This window comes from Diabrotica virgifera, chromosome 6 (assembly GCF_917563875.1).
Source record: "Diabrotica virgifera virgifera chromosome 6, PGI_DIABVI_V3a".
Taxonomy (NCBI): Eukaryota; Metazoa; Arthropoda; class Insecta; order Coleoptera; family Chrysomelidae; genus Diabrotica; species Diabrotica virgifera.
The window spans coordinates 15,909,641-15,931,650 of record NC_065448.1 but is presented as its reverse complement, the minus strand read 5'-3'; the positions used below and the strand labels follow the sequence as shown (position 1 = coordinate 15,931,650).

The 22,010-nt window shown below is 33.2% G+C and overlaps 2 protein-coding genes across 3 annotated transcripts in view; one reads left to right on the top strand and one right to left on the bottom strand.

Moving 5' to 3' along the window:
* Positions 1-22,010, top strand: part of LOC114325370 (potassium/sodium hyperpolarization-activated cyclic nucleotide-gated channel 2) — a 571,529-nt gene that overhangs the window by 184,523 nt on the left and 364,996 nt on the right. The gene's annotated exons all lie outside the window — the stretch shown is intronic.
* On the bottom strand, positions 2,908-21,736 carry LOC114325363 (lens epithelium-derived growth factor). Its single transcript, XM_028273419.2, has 7 exons — positions 21,572-21,736; positions 18,837-18,987; positions 13,683-13,809; positions 13,261-13,367; positions 11,830-12,161; positions 8,760-10,069; positions 2,908-3,498 (listed from the first exon to the last, which is right to left on the bottom strand). The coding sequence occupies exons 1-7, from the start codon at positions 21,664-21,666 to the stop codon at positions 3,011-3,013; spliced, it is 2,610 nt and encodes an 869-aa protein (XP_028129220.2). The 5' UTR covers positions 21,667-21,736; the 3' UTR covers positions 2,908-3,010.

Here is a 22,010-nt window from a genome sequence, read left to right as displayed (position 1 = left end):
CAAACTTTAAGGGGTAATTCTGCATGATAAAATAATGACAGTTTGCTTTATAAACGTATGCCTGCAAATGCTTCGTTTCCGAGATAGGGGTTGTTGAAATAATTGTTCTTACAAACTGACGATTTATTTATTTCTCTAAAACGGTTTGTGATATGCAAATGAAATTTGTAGATTTTAAGAGGTAGTTATTGCGCATTTTTTGGCATACAATTAAGAATTTTATATTCACCATTGGCGTGCATACGGGTATAAATATTTTAGACATATTCCGTATGCAAGCCAATGGTGAATATAAAATTCTCAATTGTATGCCAAAAAATGCGCAATAACTAGCTCCTAAAATCTACCAAATTTCATTTGCATATCACAAACTGTTTTAGAGCAATAAATAAACCGTCAGTTTGTAAGAAAAATTTCAACACCCCCTATCTCAGAAACGAAGTATTTGCGGGCATAAGTTTATAAAGCAAACTGTCATTATTTTATCATGCAGAATTACCCCTTAAAGCTTGCCGTACTTATTGAAAAACACCCTGTATTGACGAAAAACAGGGGTAGTTGTTAAAGTACCTAACTTTTTTATTATCCAACATAAGCGAATGAATAAAAAAGCAAAATATTAAGAAAATCTGTGGCTATAGTTGGGTTTTAATTTTATTATTTTATAAAAGCTAGAACATTCCACAGGGTGTTCCAAAATTAGAGAAAAAAACACAGTTTGATTCGTACACCCTGTATACAATGACAATGTACCTGTCTAGCAACAATATTATTACAGCGATATTGATAAACAATAAGGCTATAACATATTAAAAAAATTACTTAAATCGGACATCAGGTTTAGGAAATACAAGACATTAAAAATGACCCATTTTTTGGGGTGCCCGTTTTCTCTGCCGGTGAGTGTATATTCTACTTTTCAAGTATCCCCAATAAAAATATTCTTTAGGATTCAAATCAGGTGAACTAGGAGGCCATTCAATACTACCTAATGTACCTACCAATTCATCGTGCGGAAAATATCTGATCTAAATAACGACACACGGTAGCGAATGAACTCCAAAATGAGTTGGAGCTCCAAAACAATATCTCATTAAAATTGGCTGCAAACTTAAGGGCAGTTAGAATTTAATTTATAAATGGTCCAATTAACTGAGTACCTATTAGTACCGACCATACATTTAGTTTTTGTGGTCTTTGAGTATGGTTTTCACGTATCCAGTAAGTGTCATTTCAAAACCTTAATTTTTAGCGACTTACCTTCTAAACTGTAGTATAAGGTCTCGTCGTAGTCATCTTCATTTAATTCTTGCAAGGCAAGATTTTGTAGGGTGTAAATGAACAATTCTTATGTAATATGCGCAAGACTGAAGAATTACCTACCTATATTTGTACAGCTCAGTGTGTGTGAGGATGTATGTGGATTTTCAAGGAAACTCTGCATTAAATATAAACTTTTATTGTAAATTATGACAGTTTTTATTATACCTGTTCGAATGCCATCTTTTTTTTACTCGTCCAGTTTCCTCAAAGCGGTTTACAATTTTTAGGTCGCCTTATGGAAAAGAGAATAGTTTGGGAAATTATTGTTAAACAAGTTGGCTACTTCACTATAAGATTTATTTTATCGCCGTAGCTCCCCGTCATTAAAACAGTAATTCGCTCTTCTTCATGAAATTTTCAAAAATCAAACAACTTATAAGACACTTTTGTGCGATAAACCCTAGAATGTGTATCCTGACAGTAGAAGGAACTTTTTTAATTGTAGCTTCATGCATGCCCCAACCCATAGGGAAGAAAAGGAAAGCTTCAACAATTCTACTACTATTTCAACTTCTCCTGCATACTTATCATTTTTTCTCTATTTATTTCTTTTGGTAGTACTATTTCACTTGACATTTTAACACATATTTTGACACCTGTTTTTTTATAGACCTTGTTTTATTTTAGTTCTTTCTTATCGTTTGCCAGATGTTTCCCAGATTTTACCTATTGGGCTATATCCCCCTGACAAATTTCTCTTATCTCTATGGATTGTGATTTGGTAATACATCAAAAATGAATAACCATTTTCAAACATGATTTACATGTTTACTCTAATTGGAGTACGAAGGGAACCATTTTCGTTGGAACTTTACCGCGCTGAGCAGATGGCACGTGAATTATAAATTGTAAAATTCCCTCATCTTCCTTAGTCTCACCATCCGTATGGCTTGCAAATTGTAGAAGCCTTGGAGGTGTAACCAGAGAAGGCCATTGTTTTCAGTCTGGTCGGATGTAGAGTAACATTATGTTGTTTTATTTGCCATCAGAGTGAAAACTTAGTCTTTTGCTAGCAGTTGCCATTAGGGCATCTATGCCATTAGGGCATCTATGCCATTTCGTTCGTTACAATCCGTGACTGCAAGCCGGGCTTTGTTTTGGTTGGATCAGAGAGAGCAGCATATGTGCCTCCTGATGAGAGACTAATAAGTTTCGAAACCGGTAGAGGTGCTTGCTGCACTCTCTGATTGGACTAAAATATGGTGCGGCTGTATTTTGGAGTACGAAGGGCCCATTGGAGTACGAAGGGAATCATTCTCGTTGGAACTTTACCGCGCTGAACAGATGGGACGTGAATTATAAATTGTAAAATTCCCTCATCTTCCTTAGTCTTAGCATCCGTTATGGCTTGCAAATTGTAGAAGCCTCGGAGATGTTACCAGAGAAGGTTCCCATTGTTTTCAGTCTGTTAGGATGTAGAATGACATTTTTGGATGTTGTTTTATGTGCTATTAGATTGAAAATTTAGTTTTTTTTAATAATATTTTTCTTTTGACACTCCAATATCATGGGCAAGAAATTTTAATTGTTCATTTTCACTAATAATTTTAGACATTTTTAGAGAAGATTTGGAAAAAGTACACATTTTATTTAACAAAATTTTATATTTTCAGTTCGTTTTAACGTAGCACATGTTTTCTTTAACAAAATAAATATACCAGACTTATTCGAATAAACAAAAACGGACCTACTCAAGTTTCTTTACAATATGCTTTAGATCTTCACCACTCACAAAAATAGTTTTGTTCTTTTTCTTTTCGGTCTTTTTTTTATCTTCTATCTTTACTTGTGGAACATCAGCAGCACTAGACTCTTCTTTTTTGCTGTTTGATGTTTGCTTGCTTGAGACATTTTTGCTAATTTGTATATTTTCCGGAGTTTCTGTTGCGAGTGCTAATGTTGGGATCAGTCCAATTGTTTCTCCAACATCGATGTGGTTCACTAATGTTACCTTAGGTACGTCCGCTGATTTGGTGTCTACAAGGATTTGTGATTTACTTGTTTCATTTAAAGAAGAATTTAAGCCAGTGTCTTTAATGTTACTTAAAACTGTTGACATTATTGGTTCTTTTTGAAGCTCTGGATTTATTTCCGTATCCGCAGCAGTTTTGTTAATGTTTGCCAAGTTTGCTGTGCTTTCCAAATTGGATTTCTCAGTTTGATTTTGACAGTTTTCTAGAAATAATAAAGTACATAATTATCAAAATGGTACCTGAATTCATGCGAAAATTAAAATTATCCAGAAAAAACATCATGCACAAATCTACAATATGCAGAAACTATATTGTGAGCTATTATTAGAACCTTTATATTAAAAATAACCTCAAGAATAGAAAAATATATTCTAACCAAAAAAAAATTTTTATAGAGTTTCTTCGAAAATCAATACTTTAAGGGCCGGTTGTTCGAACGCTAATCAACAATGATCATTATCAAATAATTAATTACTGTCAATGTCAACTTTGTTTGGGTTGTTAAAAAGTCTGTGGAGTATATAATCAATTAATAAAACAATAATTATTAACATAATTAATAATAAATCTGATAATTGTAATTAATTATGTTTTCAGCAACCCAAACAAAGTTGACATTGACAGTTTTGGTGACAGTAATTAAATATTTGATAATGATCATTGTTGATTAGCGTTCGAGCAACCGGCCCGTAGACTTTCAAATTGAAATTAATTGAAAACTTCAAAAATTTTCTTATGTTTCCAACTTATTTTTCACGAACGACTGAAAAACATTACATTGTATCAAAAAAACTGTAGTAAAAAAGATAAAATGAAGGTTATAAGAAATCAGAGAGATTGCTTTCTCTATTTTTTATGCATGCCTCATAAAAACCTGGGAGCATGACATAGATATCTATAATAATTTTCTTCGAATTTAACAAGCTTATGACAACAAATAGGGCACATTAATACAAAATATTAAGTGAATTAAAAATATTATCCAAGCTAGTTAGGCTCATCTCTACTGGGTACAACATATAAAATTCTAACAGCCCTCATCAAACCAAAACTCACTCAATTCACAGAGAAAAAAATTGGGGAATACCAGCAAGGATTCAGAGAAGGCAGATCCACTACAGATGCGATCTACATAGTTACACAAACAATCGAAAAATGCCACGAACACAACATAGAACTCCACATCCTCTTCGTAAACTTCAGGCAAGCCTTTGACTGTATTGGAAGAAATAAATTAATTATTGAAATGAAAAATCAAGATATACCAGCAAAATTAATCAGATTAACAAAAATGACCATGGATGGATCTCGAGCTAAAGTAACAACAGAAGAAGGTAGCACAAAATCAATTGCAATAGAAGCAGTAGTGCGACAAGGCGATTACCTGTCAATCACGTTGTTCAACATAGCAGTAGAATTAACAGTCAATGCTAGCAAAATTAAAGGAACTATAGCCCACTCCTCAACACAAATAGTTGCATATGCGGATGATTTAGTTATTATGGGAAGAGACAAGGTAAGATTAAAAGAAGCAGTAACAATCCTGGCAAAAGAAGCACGGAAAAGAGGTCTAGAAATTAACGAACGAAAAACAAAATATCTACTTTGCTCTAGAAGAGAAGATAACAGGACAGGAAAAATCAAAATAGAAAACTGCACTTTTGAAAGAGTCCAACAATTAAATATTTGGGAGTAATAGTGAATGGCCAAAACAAGAGAAGTGAAGAAGTAACGGAACGAATACTAGCAGGCAACAAAACATACTGGAGATATCATAGGCTTATGAAGGATAAGAACTTATAAATATACAGAGTTGCAATCAGACCAGTAGTTACGTACGCAGCTGAGACAATGTGCCTCACGGAAAAAGATGAAGAAAAAATGAGAATATTCGAAAGGAAAATTCTCAGACGGATTATGGGCCCGATAAGAATGGACAACGGAGAATTGAGAAGAAGAATGAAGCATGAACTAAGAGACATAATGAAGGGAGAAGATATAGTTAGATTTATTAAAGCACAGAGGCTGAGATGGCTGGGACACATATAGAGAAGGAAAAACGACCTACTGATTAAGAAGATCACTAGATGGAAACCAGAAACTGAAAGACCAAGGGGAAGACCAAGAGAGAGATGGGAGGACCAGGTCATGAGAGATATCAAAATTCTATAAGTGAGAAACTGGAGGGAACTGTGCACATATCGAAATGAGTCGAAGAAAATTGTAACGAAAGCCAAGTCATACAACAAAATTTGACAACATACAAGTGGAATGCGGAGTAATTCACCGCAATATGCGAATCAGAGAGCTCTAAGTAAGAGTGGCAAACATTCCACCCGGAATGAAAAGCCCTGATGATGAGTTAGGCTAATCTGAATGATGATGGCAGAAACAGGACCTCAAATAGAGATACAGACGCAAGGATTAAAACAAGGCTTAGTACTGGAATACGTAGTTAGCAAAATATCAGAACGTCCAACTGGCAGCATGGACAGATTACATAATAGTCTAGTAAAATAAAATTTAACTACATGTAAATCACAATGTAAATTCGTACAGGTTGAAACTAATTTTATATCAAAGTTTAGGTGGATACAAAAGATATTTTCAAGAAAGTATCCAAATCATACAAGGGGATCATTGTTTAAATAATTAAAAAGGGGTCATTTTTGTAAAAAAATTACTTTTTTAACTGCTGAGGTCATTCAATTACTAATAAAATTCTATATGATTTTTTTCTGCATAGTTGAAGGGTAAATCTTTCACATAAGACTTACTAAATTAAATTTGACCCCCTATTTATTTAAATAATTATATATAAATCTTTAAAAACAAATTTGAAAAAACTATTTTTAGCGTTTTAAATAAACACTATAAAATATCTTATTTTACAGGAGAAGTTGGGTTATGTTATCAGTATTAACAAGAAAAAAATCGGTCTAAAAATATTAAATATTTTTTGAGATATTGAATTTGTTTATTAAATGTTATTCTATTTTCAATTGCAAAAACGCGGTTGTTGCCAAAGAAATATTCACCTGTATTAGATCTCATTATTTTTATTTTTATGTATGTTTTCGATAAATGTATTGATAAATTAAAATTTCAATTAAACTTCCCCCTAAAATGGCATTTGAAAATTATTCAAATTTGTTGATAATTTTTTTTTAATAACATCGCGTAGTTTAAATATTTTAAAATGCCGTTTCGATAATTGGGTTCCTGGGAATTTTTCACTGATTATCAAATTTTTTTGTCTTTTTTTACTTCTTCTTTTTTTTCTTGGAGTTATATGTATTAAGGGCCCTTTTAGGGTTAAGTTTCATTAAGAATGTCGAATCTCTAAGTTGTAGATTTTAGACCTAAAAATGTTAAGATTGTATTAAAATCACTTAAATAAAATGTGGCTACTTACTGAGTTACAGGGTGTTTTATTTAAAAATTTAAAAATTATTTTTGCCAAGTACTTTTAAACTAATTGGTGTATCCTTATCATACTTAGCAGAAAATGTGGCTACTATACATTGTACGATCTACTAAATTGTGATAAACAAAAGTTTCTATCTACTACCAGAGGCGTACGACAGGGGATAGTGAATGGTTGACCCTTCCCAAATTCTACGCCACTGAGGGTATTACTATTTTAGCGAAATTTTTCGATTCTCCAATACTTTCTCTGCAAATAATATACTCTTTATTAGTAACGATTAAGTCATTAGTTTTCGAGATATTGGACGTTCAAAATGAAACGGCATAGTTATTTTGATTCATTAATGCATTCATTTTAAACTTCCAATATCTCGCAAACTGATGACTTTATCGATACCAATAAAGTTATTTACATACAAAGTATTGAAGAATCGAAAAATTTCGCTAAAATAGTAATTCACTCAGTGGCGTAGAATTTGGGAAGGGTCAATCATTCACTATCCCCTGTCATACGCCTCTGGCAGTAACTAGGAACGTATATTAATCACAATTTAGTAGGGTGTATAATAGCCACACTTTCTGCCAAGCATGATAAGGATACGTCAAATAGTTTTAAAGTACTTGGTAACAATAATTTTTAAATAAAACACCCTGTAACTCAGTAAGTAGCCACATTTTATTTAAGAGATTTTAGTTAAATCTTAATATTTTTAGGTCTAGAATTTACAACCCAGAGATTCGACATTCTTAATGAAATTTAACCCTAATAGGGCCCGTAGTAATATAACTCCAAGAAAAAAAGAAGAAAAAAAAAACGACAAAAAATTTTTTAATTAGTTAAAAATTCCCAGAAACCCAATTATCGAAACGGCATTTTAAAATACCTAATCCCCGCGACCTTATTAAAAAAACAAATTATAAACAAATTTGAATAATTTTCAAATTCCATTTTAGGGGGGAGTTTAATTGAAATTTGAATTTATCAATACATTTATCGAAAATATACATAAAAATAAAAATAATTGGATCTTACGCAGGTGAATATTTCTTTGGCAACAACCGCGTTTTTGCAATTGAAAATATAGTAACATTTAATAAACAAATTCAATATCTCAAAAAATATTAAATATTTTTCGACCACTTTTTTTTGCTTAATACTGGTAACATAGCTGTAAAATAAGATATTTTATAATGCTTATTTAAAACGCTAAAAATAGTTTTTTGCAAATTTGTTTTTAAAGTTTTATATACAATTATTTAAATAAATAGGAGGTCAAATTTAATTTAGTAAGTCTTATGTGAAAGATTTACCCTTAAAATTTGCAGAAAAAAATCCTATAGACCTTCGTTAATAAATGAATTACCTCAGCAGTTAAAAAAGTATTTTTTTTTTTTTGCAAAAATGACCACTTTTTAATTATTTAAACAATGATCCCCTTGTATGATTTGGATACTTTTTTAAAAATATCTTTTGTAGCCACCTAAACTTTGATATAAAATTTGTTTCAACCTGTACGAATTTACATTTTGACTTTTTTTTATTTTATTAGGCTATAAATCAGATGACAGATTGAGCAAAACCAAAGCAACAGGCAAGAATACGTATATGGAACTTACATCACATTCTAAACAAATAGGTGTGTCAATAAACCCAAAAAAGGACTATTATCCTAGTACTAGTACAAAGCCGATCGGAACGGAGCAACATGAGTCTACCTGTCAGTTGACAGCTTAGAAAAAGCGGATAGCTTGGAGTCAACATCACAAAGGACAACATTGACCGTACAGACCTTAGCAGAATAATCATCATAGCCAATACAGCATACTTGGCAGTAACACCGACTGTGACTTCCATCTTCGAAGGCTGCTATGCCGACACTGAGCAATGCAGCGAAGCCAAAGTGGTGGGGTAAGAGAAAGGGGGAGTTTATGTGTAAGGCAGTCTTGCCAGATTTCTCCCAGAATATCGCACTCTTTCTCAGCGGTATAGGGAACCTTATTTTACGAACAACCCTTGTATATTTTACGACTTACCTTTAACGATTTCAGTAGATTCCGTCTTTATACCCCATTTAATATTGCTCCCATCTGCCTTACTACATACATTGTCACATTTAAACTGTGTTACCCTTTTCTGGTAGTTACTTTCTTTTAACGAACAAAACGGCTTTAAATCGACTGATACTTTTGGTTTCTCATTTTGTTGCTCATTATCCCCACACTTATCACTTTTTTTGCACACGCTATAATTTCTTTTCGCTTCCCATATTTCTGTCTCTGGTGCACACATTTTCCTTCTATGTTTCTCATTAGTGCCTTTACTGTCGTTTTTACACTTCGTATCTGATTTATCTTTGCTTTTATCATCTTTTTCCTTCTCACCTTTCTTCTTTTTCTTCGATTTACACGGATCCACATTTTCACATTTGTCTTTGCTTTTATCACCTTTTTCCTTCTCACCTTCCTTCTTTTTCTTTGATTTACACGGATCCAAGTTTTCACATTTGTCTTTGCTTTTATCACCTTTTTCCTTCTCACCTTTCTTCTTTTTCTTCGATTTACACGGATCCAAATTCTCACATTTGTCTTTTTTATATTTTTTTGATGGTTTTTTCTCGGATCCTTTCTGTTTCTTATTAGCTGCTGAACATTTTGGTGCTTCAGCTTTGTCCTGAGAAGCTGGTGGACATGAATTTAGTACACAGGGTAATTTATTATTGTCTTTTTTTCTTTCTTTTAGCTTTTCACACATATGTTTATTCTTTTTACATATTATTTTTCTTTTTTTGGGATCTCCGAACTTTATACAAACTTTTTTAGTACTTTTTTTAGTATTCTTTTCTGAATCACTTTTACATTGTGATCCTCCTCCCGGATTTGGTTTACTTTTATTAATATTCTTTTGTGAATCACTTTTGCATTGTGATCCTCCTCCCGGATTTGGTTTACCTTTATTAGTATTCTTTTTTGAATCACTTTTGCATTGTGATCCTCCTTCAGGTTTTGCATTGCTTTTATTAGTATTCTTTTGTGAATCACTTTTGCCTTGTGATCCTCCTCCAGATCCTCCTGTTGAAGATTTGCAATCAAGGCTTTTGTTTGGATTGCTAGGGGTATCTGTTTTACTTGTATTTGAGCTAAAGTTTCTAGTTTGAGATTTTGGTGCCGTCGCAGATAAGATTTCTTTAGTTGATGATTTTTGAGATGTTTTAATTTCAGCCGGTGTCAAATTTTTGAAATCTGGTACTTGTATTTTGTTAAACTTGCAATTTTTCGATATCCAAATGCTTCCGTTTTCACCGTCATGCAACATCGAAATAACTCCTTTTGCTACAGTTTCTGACCTGAAAGTAATACAAAAATTATGTATTAATTAACTTAATATTCTAAAAATTTATAAAAAATACTTTTATTTATTTTCTTTAAGAGCAGACAGTAGCGATCAACAGGTAGCAACAAACGCGGTCCAAGATTGCGAAAGTTCTGCGAGCTTCCAAAAGTGAGGCAACAGTGCGTCGGTAATTCAACACTGACAGTGACGTTTATACTATCAAAACAATAATTTTTATACACATAGGCGCGAAATGTTGCCAATTCAGTGACGTTCGATTTCTTGTTATAAGAAAATCGATTTTTAGTAGTTCCAATGTGACACAAAATCTAGACACGGGATAAAAAAGTTTATTTGAAGAAAGTGTATTTTTTTGTCTTTCTTAATGGCGGTACAGGCTCCTTTTTTCCGTATTTTATTTAGTTGTAGAGAAATTTCCACATACTAACATATTTCTGAAATTGGGCTCTGTACCGCCATTCTTTATTATATTACGTATATGTGTGCCAAATATCTCGACAAAATATTCAAAATTAGAGCCGCAATCTTGGAACGCGTTTGTTGCTAGCTGGTGATCGCTACTGTTTGCTCTTAAAATCAAAGAGGAAAACTAGGAAAACAAAGAATAAAAGTAAAATTTTATATAAATAAATTCATTCGTAAGATGCTACATTGTATAAACTGGCGTTCTTCTTCTTCTTCTTCTTCTTCAGATGCAAATCCATTAATGGATGTTAGCGATAAAATTTTCCATTAATTCTCAGTTTCTTGCAATATGTATCAGAGATTGTATGTCGTTAATCCCTGTCCATTGCCGTATATTTCGAAGCCAGGACATTTTCTTGTGTGTCATTCTGCTCTTGCTTTCAATTTTACCCTTGATTATAAGTTGGAGGAACTGGCATTTATTGTTTCGCATTGTGGCCCAGATAAGCCGCTTTTCTTTTCTTGATGGTTTCGAAGAGTTGGCGTTTTTGTTTGATTCTTTTAAGGACATCTACATTTGTGACTTTCGCCGTCCATGATATCTTTAATATACGGCGACACAGCCACATTTCTAAAGCTTCTAATCTGCTTATATCGCTCGTTTTGAGTGTCCAGCCTTCTACGCCATATAGCAGCACCGACCATATGTAGTACTTAGTAAACCTAGTCTCAGTTGATGATCGAACTCTGAACAGCAAGCTTGTCGAGCTTGCTCAATGCGACATTTTCCAGCCACGTTCCCAGGTCTTTAAATTTGCTTACTATTTCAATTGACTTGCTATTCAGCGTTATGGTGGAGTTTTCAAGTGCATCCAAGTTTCCGGAGATGATCATGTGAATTTGGTCTTTTGGTCTTGGTCTTTTTGGTAAGGGCGTTGCTAGCTTAGATTTGAGTGTATCCGCCTTTGGTGTCGAAAGATGCGGGTTAGATTCTCTCTCTCTCTCTCTCTCTCTCTCTCTCTCTCTCTCTCTCTCTCTCTCTCTCTCTCTCTGTGTCTGTCTGTCTGTATCCATACAAAATTAAAAAAATTGAAAATGGCACATAAGGCACCATAAGAAAAATTACTGAATGACTTTCATGCAGAAAGTGAAACAAAAATATATGATTTTTAAAGGAAAAAGCAGATTCTGTTTTTACTTGATTCAGAGTTGGACCACCATCTCCAGATAGCTATTTCTGCATCTCATGCGTCCTCGGTGGAGCTATGCAGTCACAACTTTAAACCAAATATCAACAGCCTCCTATTTAAGGGAAATCAAATAATTTTTAACTTATGGTTTACTTACATTGGGATAAAGTCTTCTGTGGAGATAATTTCTAGCTTATTTCTCAGATTATAAAACATTAGTTCATTGATGTTGTTATCAATACCAATATCAGATAACATCGGAGTTTCTCTTGGTCCTGGACAAAAGGCCATAACTTTTACACCAGTTGCATTATAAAAATAGTTGTGACTCATAGATCGTGTAAATCCAATTATGAAATGGCTAGCTCCGGAGTAGAAGGGGCTTGTATACATTGGTTGTAGAGCTTCGAGTGATGCGTTATTTATTATGATTCCTCCTTTTCCAGACATATATTGAAATGCCAATAACGTTCCATTAACCAAACTTTTCTATAAAATAATAACGAGGTTAATAACGTTATTAATTAAAGTGATTCCAAGCATAATAAAAATCAAATTTTTGGCCAATTCCAAGCAGATAGGTATAGCTAGATTTAATTTTTCGTGAACGTATGATTAGTACACAAAGTATAATAAAATGGCTCCCTCGGTCACCAGACTTAGCTCCCCTAGATTTTTATTTTTAGGGAATGCTAAAGACCAATTTGTAAGGCATGAATTCGAGCAAACTATTAACTTGGAGCAACTGAATCAAAGGTAGTCGAACTTAGCCAAAACATTTCAGCAAATGAATTCAACATCATGAGAAATGCATTGGGTTTGGCAAATCGGCATTGGGATTGAAGGTGGTTGTTTATTTGAACATTTAATTCGGTAAAAATGTTATTGGTTTATAGTTTTTAATTGTTAGCGATTTTTTAATTTAGGTCGTATTTTTGGCAATTATTGTTTAGTTTATTTAATTTTTATAGAACTAATTTTATTTTCACACCCCCTTTTCTTAAATTAAAAGAATTTTTAAACGTTAATTTTTCGCCCATTTTAATCTTAAAAATCTACAAAATAAATTATTAAGACTATCTATCTATCTTCATCTATCTCCTATAGATGAAGTCTCAGGTTGATACATGGTAAAAGTATCTAGTACCTACTAAACGAATGTGCCACATGTGATATTGATGCGACGTTGCCATTTAATATTTCTTTGAAGCTATTTTCTTCTGGCATCTTAATACAATTCACTATTTTGGCGAATGGATTTGTATCCGCAGTCATATAAAATTCACTGTATTTATTTGGAACAAGCTACAATTTTACTTTAAAATGAGTTTATTTTGATGTTTTAGTTCCCTTTTCGGAAGTCGTTCTCAAAATACAAAACATCAATTTGACCACAAATTGTGTGGATCATGAGGTAAAGGCTTATCCCATGAGACTTTTAATTTCGAAAGTTTTTGGAAAATAATTTTGGAGATAATAGTGGTTACGGGACATATTAGACCCAATGGATCAAATATCTTTACAATGAGGCATAAAATTCGTCTCTTAATATTAAAGCCTTATAAAACGTTTTTTTGTATATACTTACTATATTATCATCAACAATCTGCTCTTGGTTTTGGTTACTTAAAACTCCAGCATTATTTACTACAATACCAATGTTGCCGAATCTCTTGTTGGTAAAGTTAAAAAGTTCTAAAAATATAAATTATTATTTAATATATGTACCAGCATAAGGGATAAAAGTTCTTGTAAATATTGTAACAGATTTTAGAAAAATACATAATGTATAATTGTTTAGGGTTGTCTATATATAAAAATTTAAACGACTATTGCAGCTGTGATGATTTGAATAGAAGAAAAAAAATAAAGGTAATACGAGAAAAATGTTATCCTCAAACATTAAGATTTGATTTAAAATACTTTTACCAAGCAACCTATTAACCGAAAAAGCACATTATGAAACAATTTTGATATACCTGTCATGAAGCAACTACACCACATACTTACTCTCCATATGCTTAGGATTGGTCACATCAGTAGGCTCAAACAGAACCTTGTGCTCACCATATTTCTCATTTAGCCAAAAAGTTTCATTTTCAGTTGCTTGCGTGAGAACGTCACCAATGACTACTGCCTAAAATAATGATAATAATTTTAAAATGTGGTTGGTAATTATTTTGGATTTATTCCAATTTAGCCATTGCTAGACCTCCATTTTTTTGCCATATTTCAAATGCAAGACGAATGAATGAATATGGGCCATTCCACGAACATACGCCTGTTTTGGATTACTTCGACAACGAATATTTTACTGTGCAACATAAGAAGTACGAAAGTAAATGGCGCTAATAATTATTCCAATAAACAACAATGTAATTAGCAATTTACTTTCGTTCTTCTTATTTTGCACAGTAAAAGATTCGTTGTCGAAGTAATCCAAAACAGGCGTATGTTCGTGGAATAGGGTTATATCATATTACATACTGCCTATTTACAAAAACAAGGGATGTATTCTTCAATGCTCATACTAGATGGTCATAAAACTAGTTAGTCATAGAAAACTTGAGAGAGAGTAATAATTGATAGACAGATACGTGAAAAAATCGTAGTTTCTTATAATTAGTTTGGATTTATCAAGGTAGATGATCAAAAACATATTATACAGTTTTCATTATAAGACAGCTGATGGAAAAATATGTCTTGACCAACAATGGTTGGAAAATAAAACGTTGCAGGTGATCTTAAGAAAACGTATGAGAGATTTTCGAGAGGTTCTACGGTGGGCGTTTAATAAGAAAGGAGAAAGGCTATTGCTGAGCCCTTATGTATCCTCATTTTTTCCTGGTGCTTAATGGATACCAATGGTGTACTATTGGTAAAAAATTATGAAACGGATTAGAGTTAAGACTGGAACAATAGAGACAACCACTTGGAGAGAAAGATTTAAAACTCACCTAGTAGGAAAAAGTGTATTTACATATTTATTTAAGGATGGATGGGTACTACAACAAGGCAACAGGTCCTGACCAAATACCTGTAGACATAATACGGTTAATAGAGGACCAGCAAATTGGAATATTGGTCGACTTATTTAATACAATATACAGTACAGGAATCATTCCCAGAGATTGGCTGCTGTCAACGTTCATAACACTGCCAAAAAAACCAAATGCAAAAGAATGCCAAGACCACCGGATAATAAGTTTAATGAGTCATACACTCAAAATATTTTTAAAAATTATACACTGGAGAATACATAACAAACTTGAGCAGGACATAAGCGACACGCAATTTGGATTTAGAAATGCAATGGGAACGAGGGAAGCCCTGTTCGCTGTACATGTACTTGTGCAAAGGTGCATGGATGTTAATCAGCCAGTATATATGTGTTTCTTGGATTACAACAAAGCCTTCGATAAGGTCAGACATAACCGCCTTATCGAATTACTTGAAAAGAAAAACTTAGATATGAGGGACATCAGGATCATTAGTGCTATCTATTATAATCAGATCGCTGTGGTAAAAGAGAACAACGCCTTTTCAAATGAAATACGTATTGAGAGGGGCGTCAGACAGGGCTGTGTCCTGTCTCCTACTTTGTTCAATTTGTATTCAGAGGAAATAATCCAGGAAGCACTAGAAGACCTAACCACGGGAATAAAAGTAAATGGTCGACCAATCAATAATATACGGTTTGCCGACGACACTATTTTATTAGCCGAATGTCTTGAGGATTTACAACAAATGGTTGACAGAGTGGTAGAAGTCAGCCAAGAAAACGGACTGTCCCTAAACACAAAAAAGACACAATTTATGGTAATCACAAAAGTTCAACAGCGCCAAGAAAGCATAACAATACATGGAGAACAAATTAAAAAGGTTGAAAAATATAAATATTTGGGTACAATAATTAATGAAACTAATGAGTACACAGAAGAGATTAAAGCAAGAATAGGACAGGCAAGAAATGCTTTCAACAAACTAAAAAAAGTACTCTGTAGCAGGGACATTACAATTTCTTTAAAGATAAGACTTCTGAGATGCTACGTCAGTCATGTCAAAGATACGGCCCGCGGGCCGCATCCGGCCCCCGGGCCATACCAATACGGCCCGCGATCGCAATGTGTCACAGAAAGAAGAATCATGTTTTTTAGAGCTTTTAGACTTCACTCGATTGCTCTACGGAAGTTTTAAAATGCGTACACTACACTACATTTATAAGTAATTTCAAAGGCAGCGCGTGCCTAGACAAGCGAGAGAGATAGACAGTAACACCATCTCTTAGCGGAAACACCCTATTATTTTTGTTGAGAACAATAGAATCTTCCATGCGCTTCGAGTCTAGACTAGAACCTTCCTTATCGATATAAAAGAAGTGCGTCGACGTGTCACGTGAGTCAGTTGCGAAGTAGTGGTTGAGAAGGTATTGTACATTTGTTTGTGTCGTGCGTGTGCGATATCCATAATTGTGTCGAGTTCCATATTTGTTACGATTTCGGCATAATGTCACAAAAACGTAAAGTTGATAGTGAACGTAGAGTTTTTCAGTCTAAATGGGAAAATGCATATTTTTTCATAGAATGGAAAGGTAAACCACTGTGTTTGATTTGCAATCAAACAGTTGCTGTTTGTAAGGAGTTTAACTTGAAAAGACACTATGATACGAATCATAAATCAAAATTCGATTGTTACACTGAAAAAATAAGAATGGACAGATTGTCATCTTTAAAATCTAAACTTCAAGGTCAACAATCGATGTTTACTAAAGCTAATACTGAGAGCGAAGATGCCCTGAAATCAAGTTTTATTATTGCATTAGAAATCGCGAAGAGATCAAAACCTTTCACTGATGGTGATTTTATTAAAGACTGTATGTTGAAAGTTGCCGATGTTTCATTTCCATTTCAAAAGTCAATAATTCAAAATATTTCGCTGTCAAGAAACACTGTTGCTTCAAGAATAAATGATTTATCTCAAAATTTGGTTCTTCAACTGAAGGAGAAAATTAAGGAATTTACAAACTTTTCACTGGCTGTTGATGAGAGCACTGATACTGTTGATACAGCTCAACTTGCTGTTTTTATACGAGGTATTAACAGTAACTTTGAAATAACTGAAGAACTATTAAAGTGCGTTCCATTGACAGGTACTACAACAGCAAATGATATTTATTCTGCATTGGAGCATTTGATGGCAGAATATGGACTCGATTGGAATATACTTAGCAGCACAACTACGGATGGCGCTCCTGCCATGGTTGGCCAACATTCGGGCGTTGTAACTAAATTAAAACAGAAAACATCAGGAAATTTTGTGGGATTTCACTGTATAATTCACCAGGAATCATTGGCATCCAAACATTTAAAAATGGACCATGTCATGCAACCTATAATTAAAATAGTAAATTTTATAAGGAGCAGAGGACTAAATCACCGACAGTTCAGGCAGTTTTTACAAGATTTGGACGAAAAGTTTTCTGATGTCCCTTATTTCACCGAAGTTCGTTGGCTCAGTCGAGGAGTAGTTTTAGAAAGATTTTTTGCATTACGTGACCCTATTCAAGCTTTCATGTTAGAAAAAGGCAACCCAATTGATTATGACAATGACTGGTGGGTTGATTGTGCCTTTTTGGTAGATATGAATAAACACTTGACTGATCTGAATGTAAAGTTACAGGGTAAAAATCTGATTGTCACTCAAATGTACTCATGTATTCAAGCCTTTGAAACAAAGTTGAGGCTGTGGGAAAATCAGGTAAAAAATCAAACTTTGGATCATTTCCCTCATTTAAAATCATTTGGCACAGTGGATCAAAAAAAATTGGATCAATATTCTCAACTTCTGCAAAATCTTATCACGGAATTCAACAATCGTTTTGAAGACTTCCACAAAATGAATGAAATGGAATTCCCAATTTTCAACAATCCATTCAATTTTGAAGCTTCACAGGCACCAGTTCATTTGCAAATGGAGTTGATAGATCTTCAATCGGACAGTATTTTGAAAGAAAAATTTAAAGAGGTTAACGCACTTACATTTTATACACAATATTTCAAGAGTTTGGATAACTACCCGGAATTAAAAAAGCATGCAGCACGCATTCTGTGCATGTTTGGTAGCACCTATTTATGTGAGCAGATGTTTTCCGTCATGAAAATAAATAAGAACAAACATCGCACAAGACTTACAAATGAACATCTCCAATCAATTCTTAAAATAAATACAACGAATATGATACCTGACATCAATGAGCTTGTCAAAAACAAGAGAAGTCAGGTATCTGGATCCTCGAGCTCAAAATAATTACCCTCTTTTATAACTTTGATATGATTTTTAACAACCGTATATTATAAGTATACTATTAAATAAAATGTTATAATAATTCAGTACATTTTTTTTTATTTGAATCTGGCCCGCCGACACATTCTGAATTTAATATATGGCCCTCTGCAAAATTGAGTTTGACACCCCTGTGCTACGTGTTCTCCGTATTATTCTATGGGTTGGAGGCTTGGACATTAAAGAAGGATGTTTCGGACAGATTAGAATCCTTCGAGTTATGGGCCTACAGAAGAATATTAAGAATAAGTTGGGTGGATGGAGTCACGAATATCGAGGTGTTGAGAAGAATGGGAAAAGATAAAGAGGTTTTAAATACAATTAAAGTCAGAAAACTGCAATATCTGGGACATGTTATGAGGGGCGAGCGTTATAACTTGTTACAATTAATAATGCAAGGAAGAATACAGGGTAGAGAGAGTCGCGGAAGAAGACGCATCTCCTGGTTAAACAATTTGAGAGCTTGGTTTAATTGCACTTCTGCTGATCTCTTTAGAGCAGCGGTATCGAAAGTGCGAATTACCGTGATGGTTGCCAACCTTCTTAGAGGAGATGGCACATGAAGAAGAAGAAGGGTACTACAAATAAGATAAGATTCTGCGAGGAATCGGAGAAAAAGTCTAAAAAAGATCTGATGTGAGACGCTTAGGTATGACATGAGGGGGATAGTTCTTGATATGAGCAAAGATAAAGAACCTCACGCGAATATATAGAATATATATTTGTACATGTACAATAATTTCTATGATACCAAATAATTTAATTTTTTTAAAATATAGAAATTCACAATTTAATTATATTAGAGAAGAAATAAATTAATACCTCTGCTTCAGCTTTTAGCAGTTGTTCTGCTATAGATAAACCAATTCCTCTTGCATCTCCAGTTATGATAGCAATTTTTCCCTTAGTTGGTGAGGCGTCTTCTTTGGAATAGTTTCTGTAATGATGGCTACTGTTTTTACAAGTGATAGAACTAGAATGGAAAATAATTCATACAATTAAATGAGTTAAAAAAGTATTGTATTTATATAGGATTAAACCAAAATTAAGGTTGGCTACACCCATTGAAAATTCGTCTCTATATTCTGCTTGTCTTAAAAGCGTCCGAGTCTTTAACCCGGTCCAGTCGCGAATGTTTTTCAGATAGAATATTATTTGTCGTCTACCACCAGGATCCCTCTTTCCTTCATAGTCAGCTATGATTTTACTCGATTTTACCCTTCATAGTCAGCTGTAACAACTCGTACTTATCAGTGAGTATGTGCCCCATATATGCTATGTTTCTCCCTTTAATGTAGTCAAAAGTTCTCTGTCTCTACCCATTTAGTCCAAGTAATGAAGCTTCAAATAGGACAATACCTCGCAATTTTTACAGAATAGATCGATTTGCTTGAAAATGTGAGAATAAGTAGTAGATAGTCCAAGGATCAAAATCTATATGAGGCTGAAAGGCGCTTTTACCATGGGGGTGGTTGCCATCCAATCTCGGGGTGGAAATTTTTTATTTTGACCGCAAAAGTTGGTAAAAACATTCATTCTAAGCAAGAAACGTTTTATACATTTTTGGATAAAATTAATAGTTTTCGATTTATTCGCTATGGAAACTTTATTTTTATATCGAAAAAATCAATGTTTTTAATTAGTTTTCTACTAATAACTCAAAAAGTTTTCGTTTTATCAAAACAACTTTGCTTAACAAAAATATACTTTTTGAAAAAATAAACAAAACAGTTTTTTTTATTTTCTTCAAGACCAACAGTAATCGAGCTATACTTTATTATATGTTAGCTCTTCTTCGTCAAATGCTAAATATTTCAGTTTTAAACTCAAAGGGCGGGAAAACTGTGCATTTTTCGAGGATAACTTGTTCAAACTAATTTAAAGTATTTAAAAATGTCTATTTATAAAAATAAAAAAAAGTCTCCAGCTCAAAAATTAAGTGACTTATAATGAAAAGAATGTCATTTCCTATTTTTTTCAGCGAAAAAGTGATCGGAAACTTCTCCTTACTTGCCACCCTAATTAAAATTAGTCATTTACCTTATTTGGTCCTCTATATTTAAGTAATATTAATAGGTAGTAGAGGTTTGAGCGGCTTAGAATGATTAGTTTTTAAAAAAAGTGAGTTAAAAGCGAATAACGAATTTTTGAAGTTTGGTAAAAAATGCCTTTCTCTTCAGAATAGAAAGATTACCATAAGAGATACGAAAAAATATGTAAATCTAAAATTGTCGCTTATTTAATTCTCAAGAACGGGGTGAGCAAAAATTTTTTCGGTGGCAAAAACTAAGTGAGCTATTGATAATTAAAACTTGTAGTAACATACAAAAACCACCTTGACCAACTATTTTACAGTCACCTCTCTTTGCGACTTAGACTTTTAAAAGGATTTAATATTAATAACCTTATAGATCTTGTAGAGACCTACAAAATTCTTTTTACCAAACTTTCTAGGATAAAAAATAATAAAGTTACTGTTAAAAAATCAATATATTTTTTTGAAAAAAAAAAGGAGAATTCCAATTGGAAGCTTAATAATGTAAGTGAGCGGTGTTTTTAGCCATTGGCCTTATTCATACTTCTTTATTTATGTATTAGTAATAGATTTCAGAAATTTGACTGGCTTAGATTGATCAGTTTAAAAAAAAACTGGAGTTAAAAGCGAATAACGAATTTTTGTAGTTTGGTAAAAAATGCCATTTTCTTTAGAATAGAAAGATTAGCATCAGAGATATGAAAAAATGTTTATATATGAAATTGTAGGCTATTCAAATCCCAAGAACTTGGTTTGAAAACAATTTTTCCACGGCAAAAATTGAGTGAATCGTAAATGAGTATAATATCCAAAAACATTGATTTTTTCCTTATAAAACTAACACTTTCGATAGCGAATAAATCGAAAAATATTTTATCAAAAAAATGTATATAACATTTTTTGCTTAGAATGAATGTTTTTATCCACTTTTGCGGTCAAAATATAATAAAAAATTTCCACCCCCGAGGTGGGGTGGCAATCACTCCCATGGTAAAAGTGCCTTTTGGAATCATATAGATTTTGATCCTTGGACTATCCACTACTTATTCTCAAATTTTCAAGCAAATCCATCCATTCTGTAAAAATTGCGAGCTGAAAAGATTCGTTTCCTGGACTAATTATGTGCAACACCATGTCGTTCGTAATATGATCGGTCCATGGTATTTTTAAAATTCTCCTAAAAAGTCACATCTCAAAAGCTTGCAGCTTTCTCATTAAGTCAACATTAAAGTTCCAAGCTTCGGCACCATAGAGAAGAATAGAGTGGATATAACATTTTACCATCCGATATCGAATTTGCAGATTGAGTCTTTGGTTACTCAGAAATGTCTTCATCTTCAAAAAGGCTGCATTTGATTGCTCTATTCTTGACCTAATTTCTGATTGCGAATTTATGTACATATAAAAAACTTTAATAGTCATAATATGTACCATGAGGTACCTTGTAAATACAGACACTATTAGTCCCTAAAGGGACTATAAAATAAAAAAACTACTTATATTAAAGATATTATTGACTTACGTATGAGGCGAGTTCCATATTCCATTATGACTATTGTTTAAAGTTACAACATACAACAATTTATTAGTTTTTGACCGATTTACCGAAAAAAGCATGTTGGAAAATTTACTACTCAGAATTTTACATGACAAATGTTGACTTTAATTATTATTAATTTATATTTTGATATAAAAGTCATTAAAATTGACATACAAGTATAAGGGGAAAATTTCTTGAAGTAGCCTTTAGATGACACTGCTAAAATTGCTTAGTGGTTTGCATTGCGATGGCATAGGTATTAGTGGACTCAAGTGATATGACTCTAGTGATCCGGCTGCTCAAATGAGAACGACTATAGGTCATAGCTTGGGATTTTTTTTTGCTTGGACGTTAGTCATTAATCGAGTATAGGACGCTAAGATGATGCAAATACTAAATGAAGGAGTAATTAACAACCAAA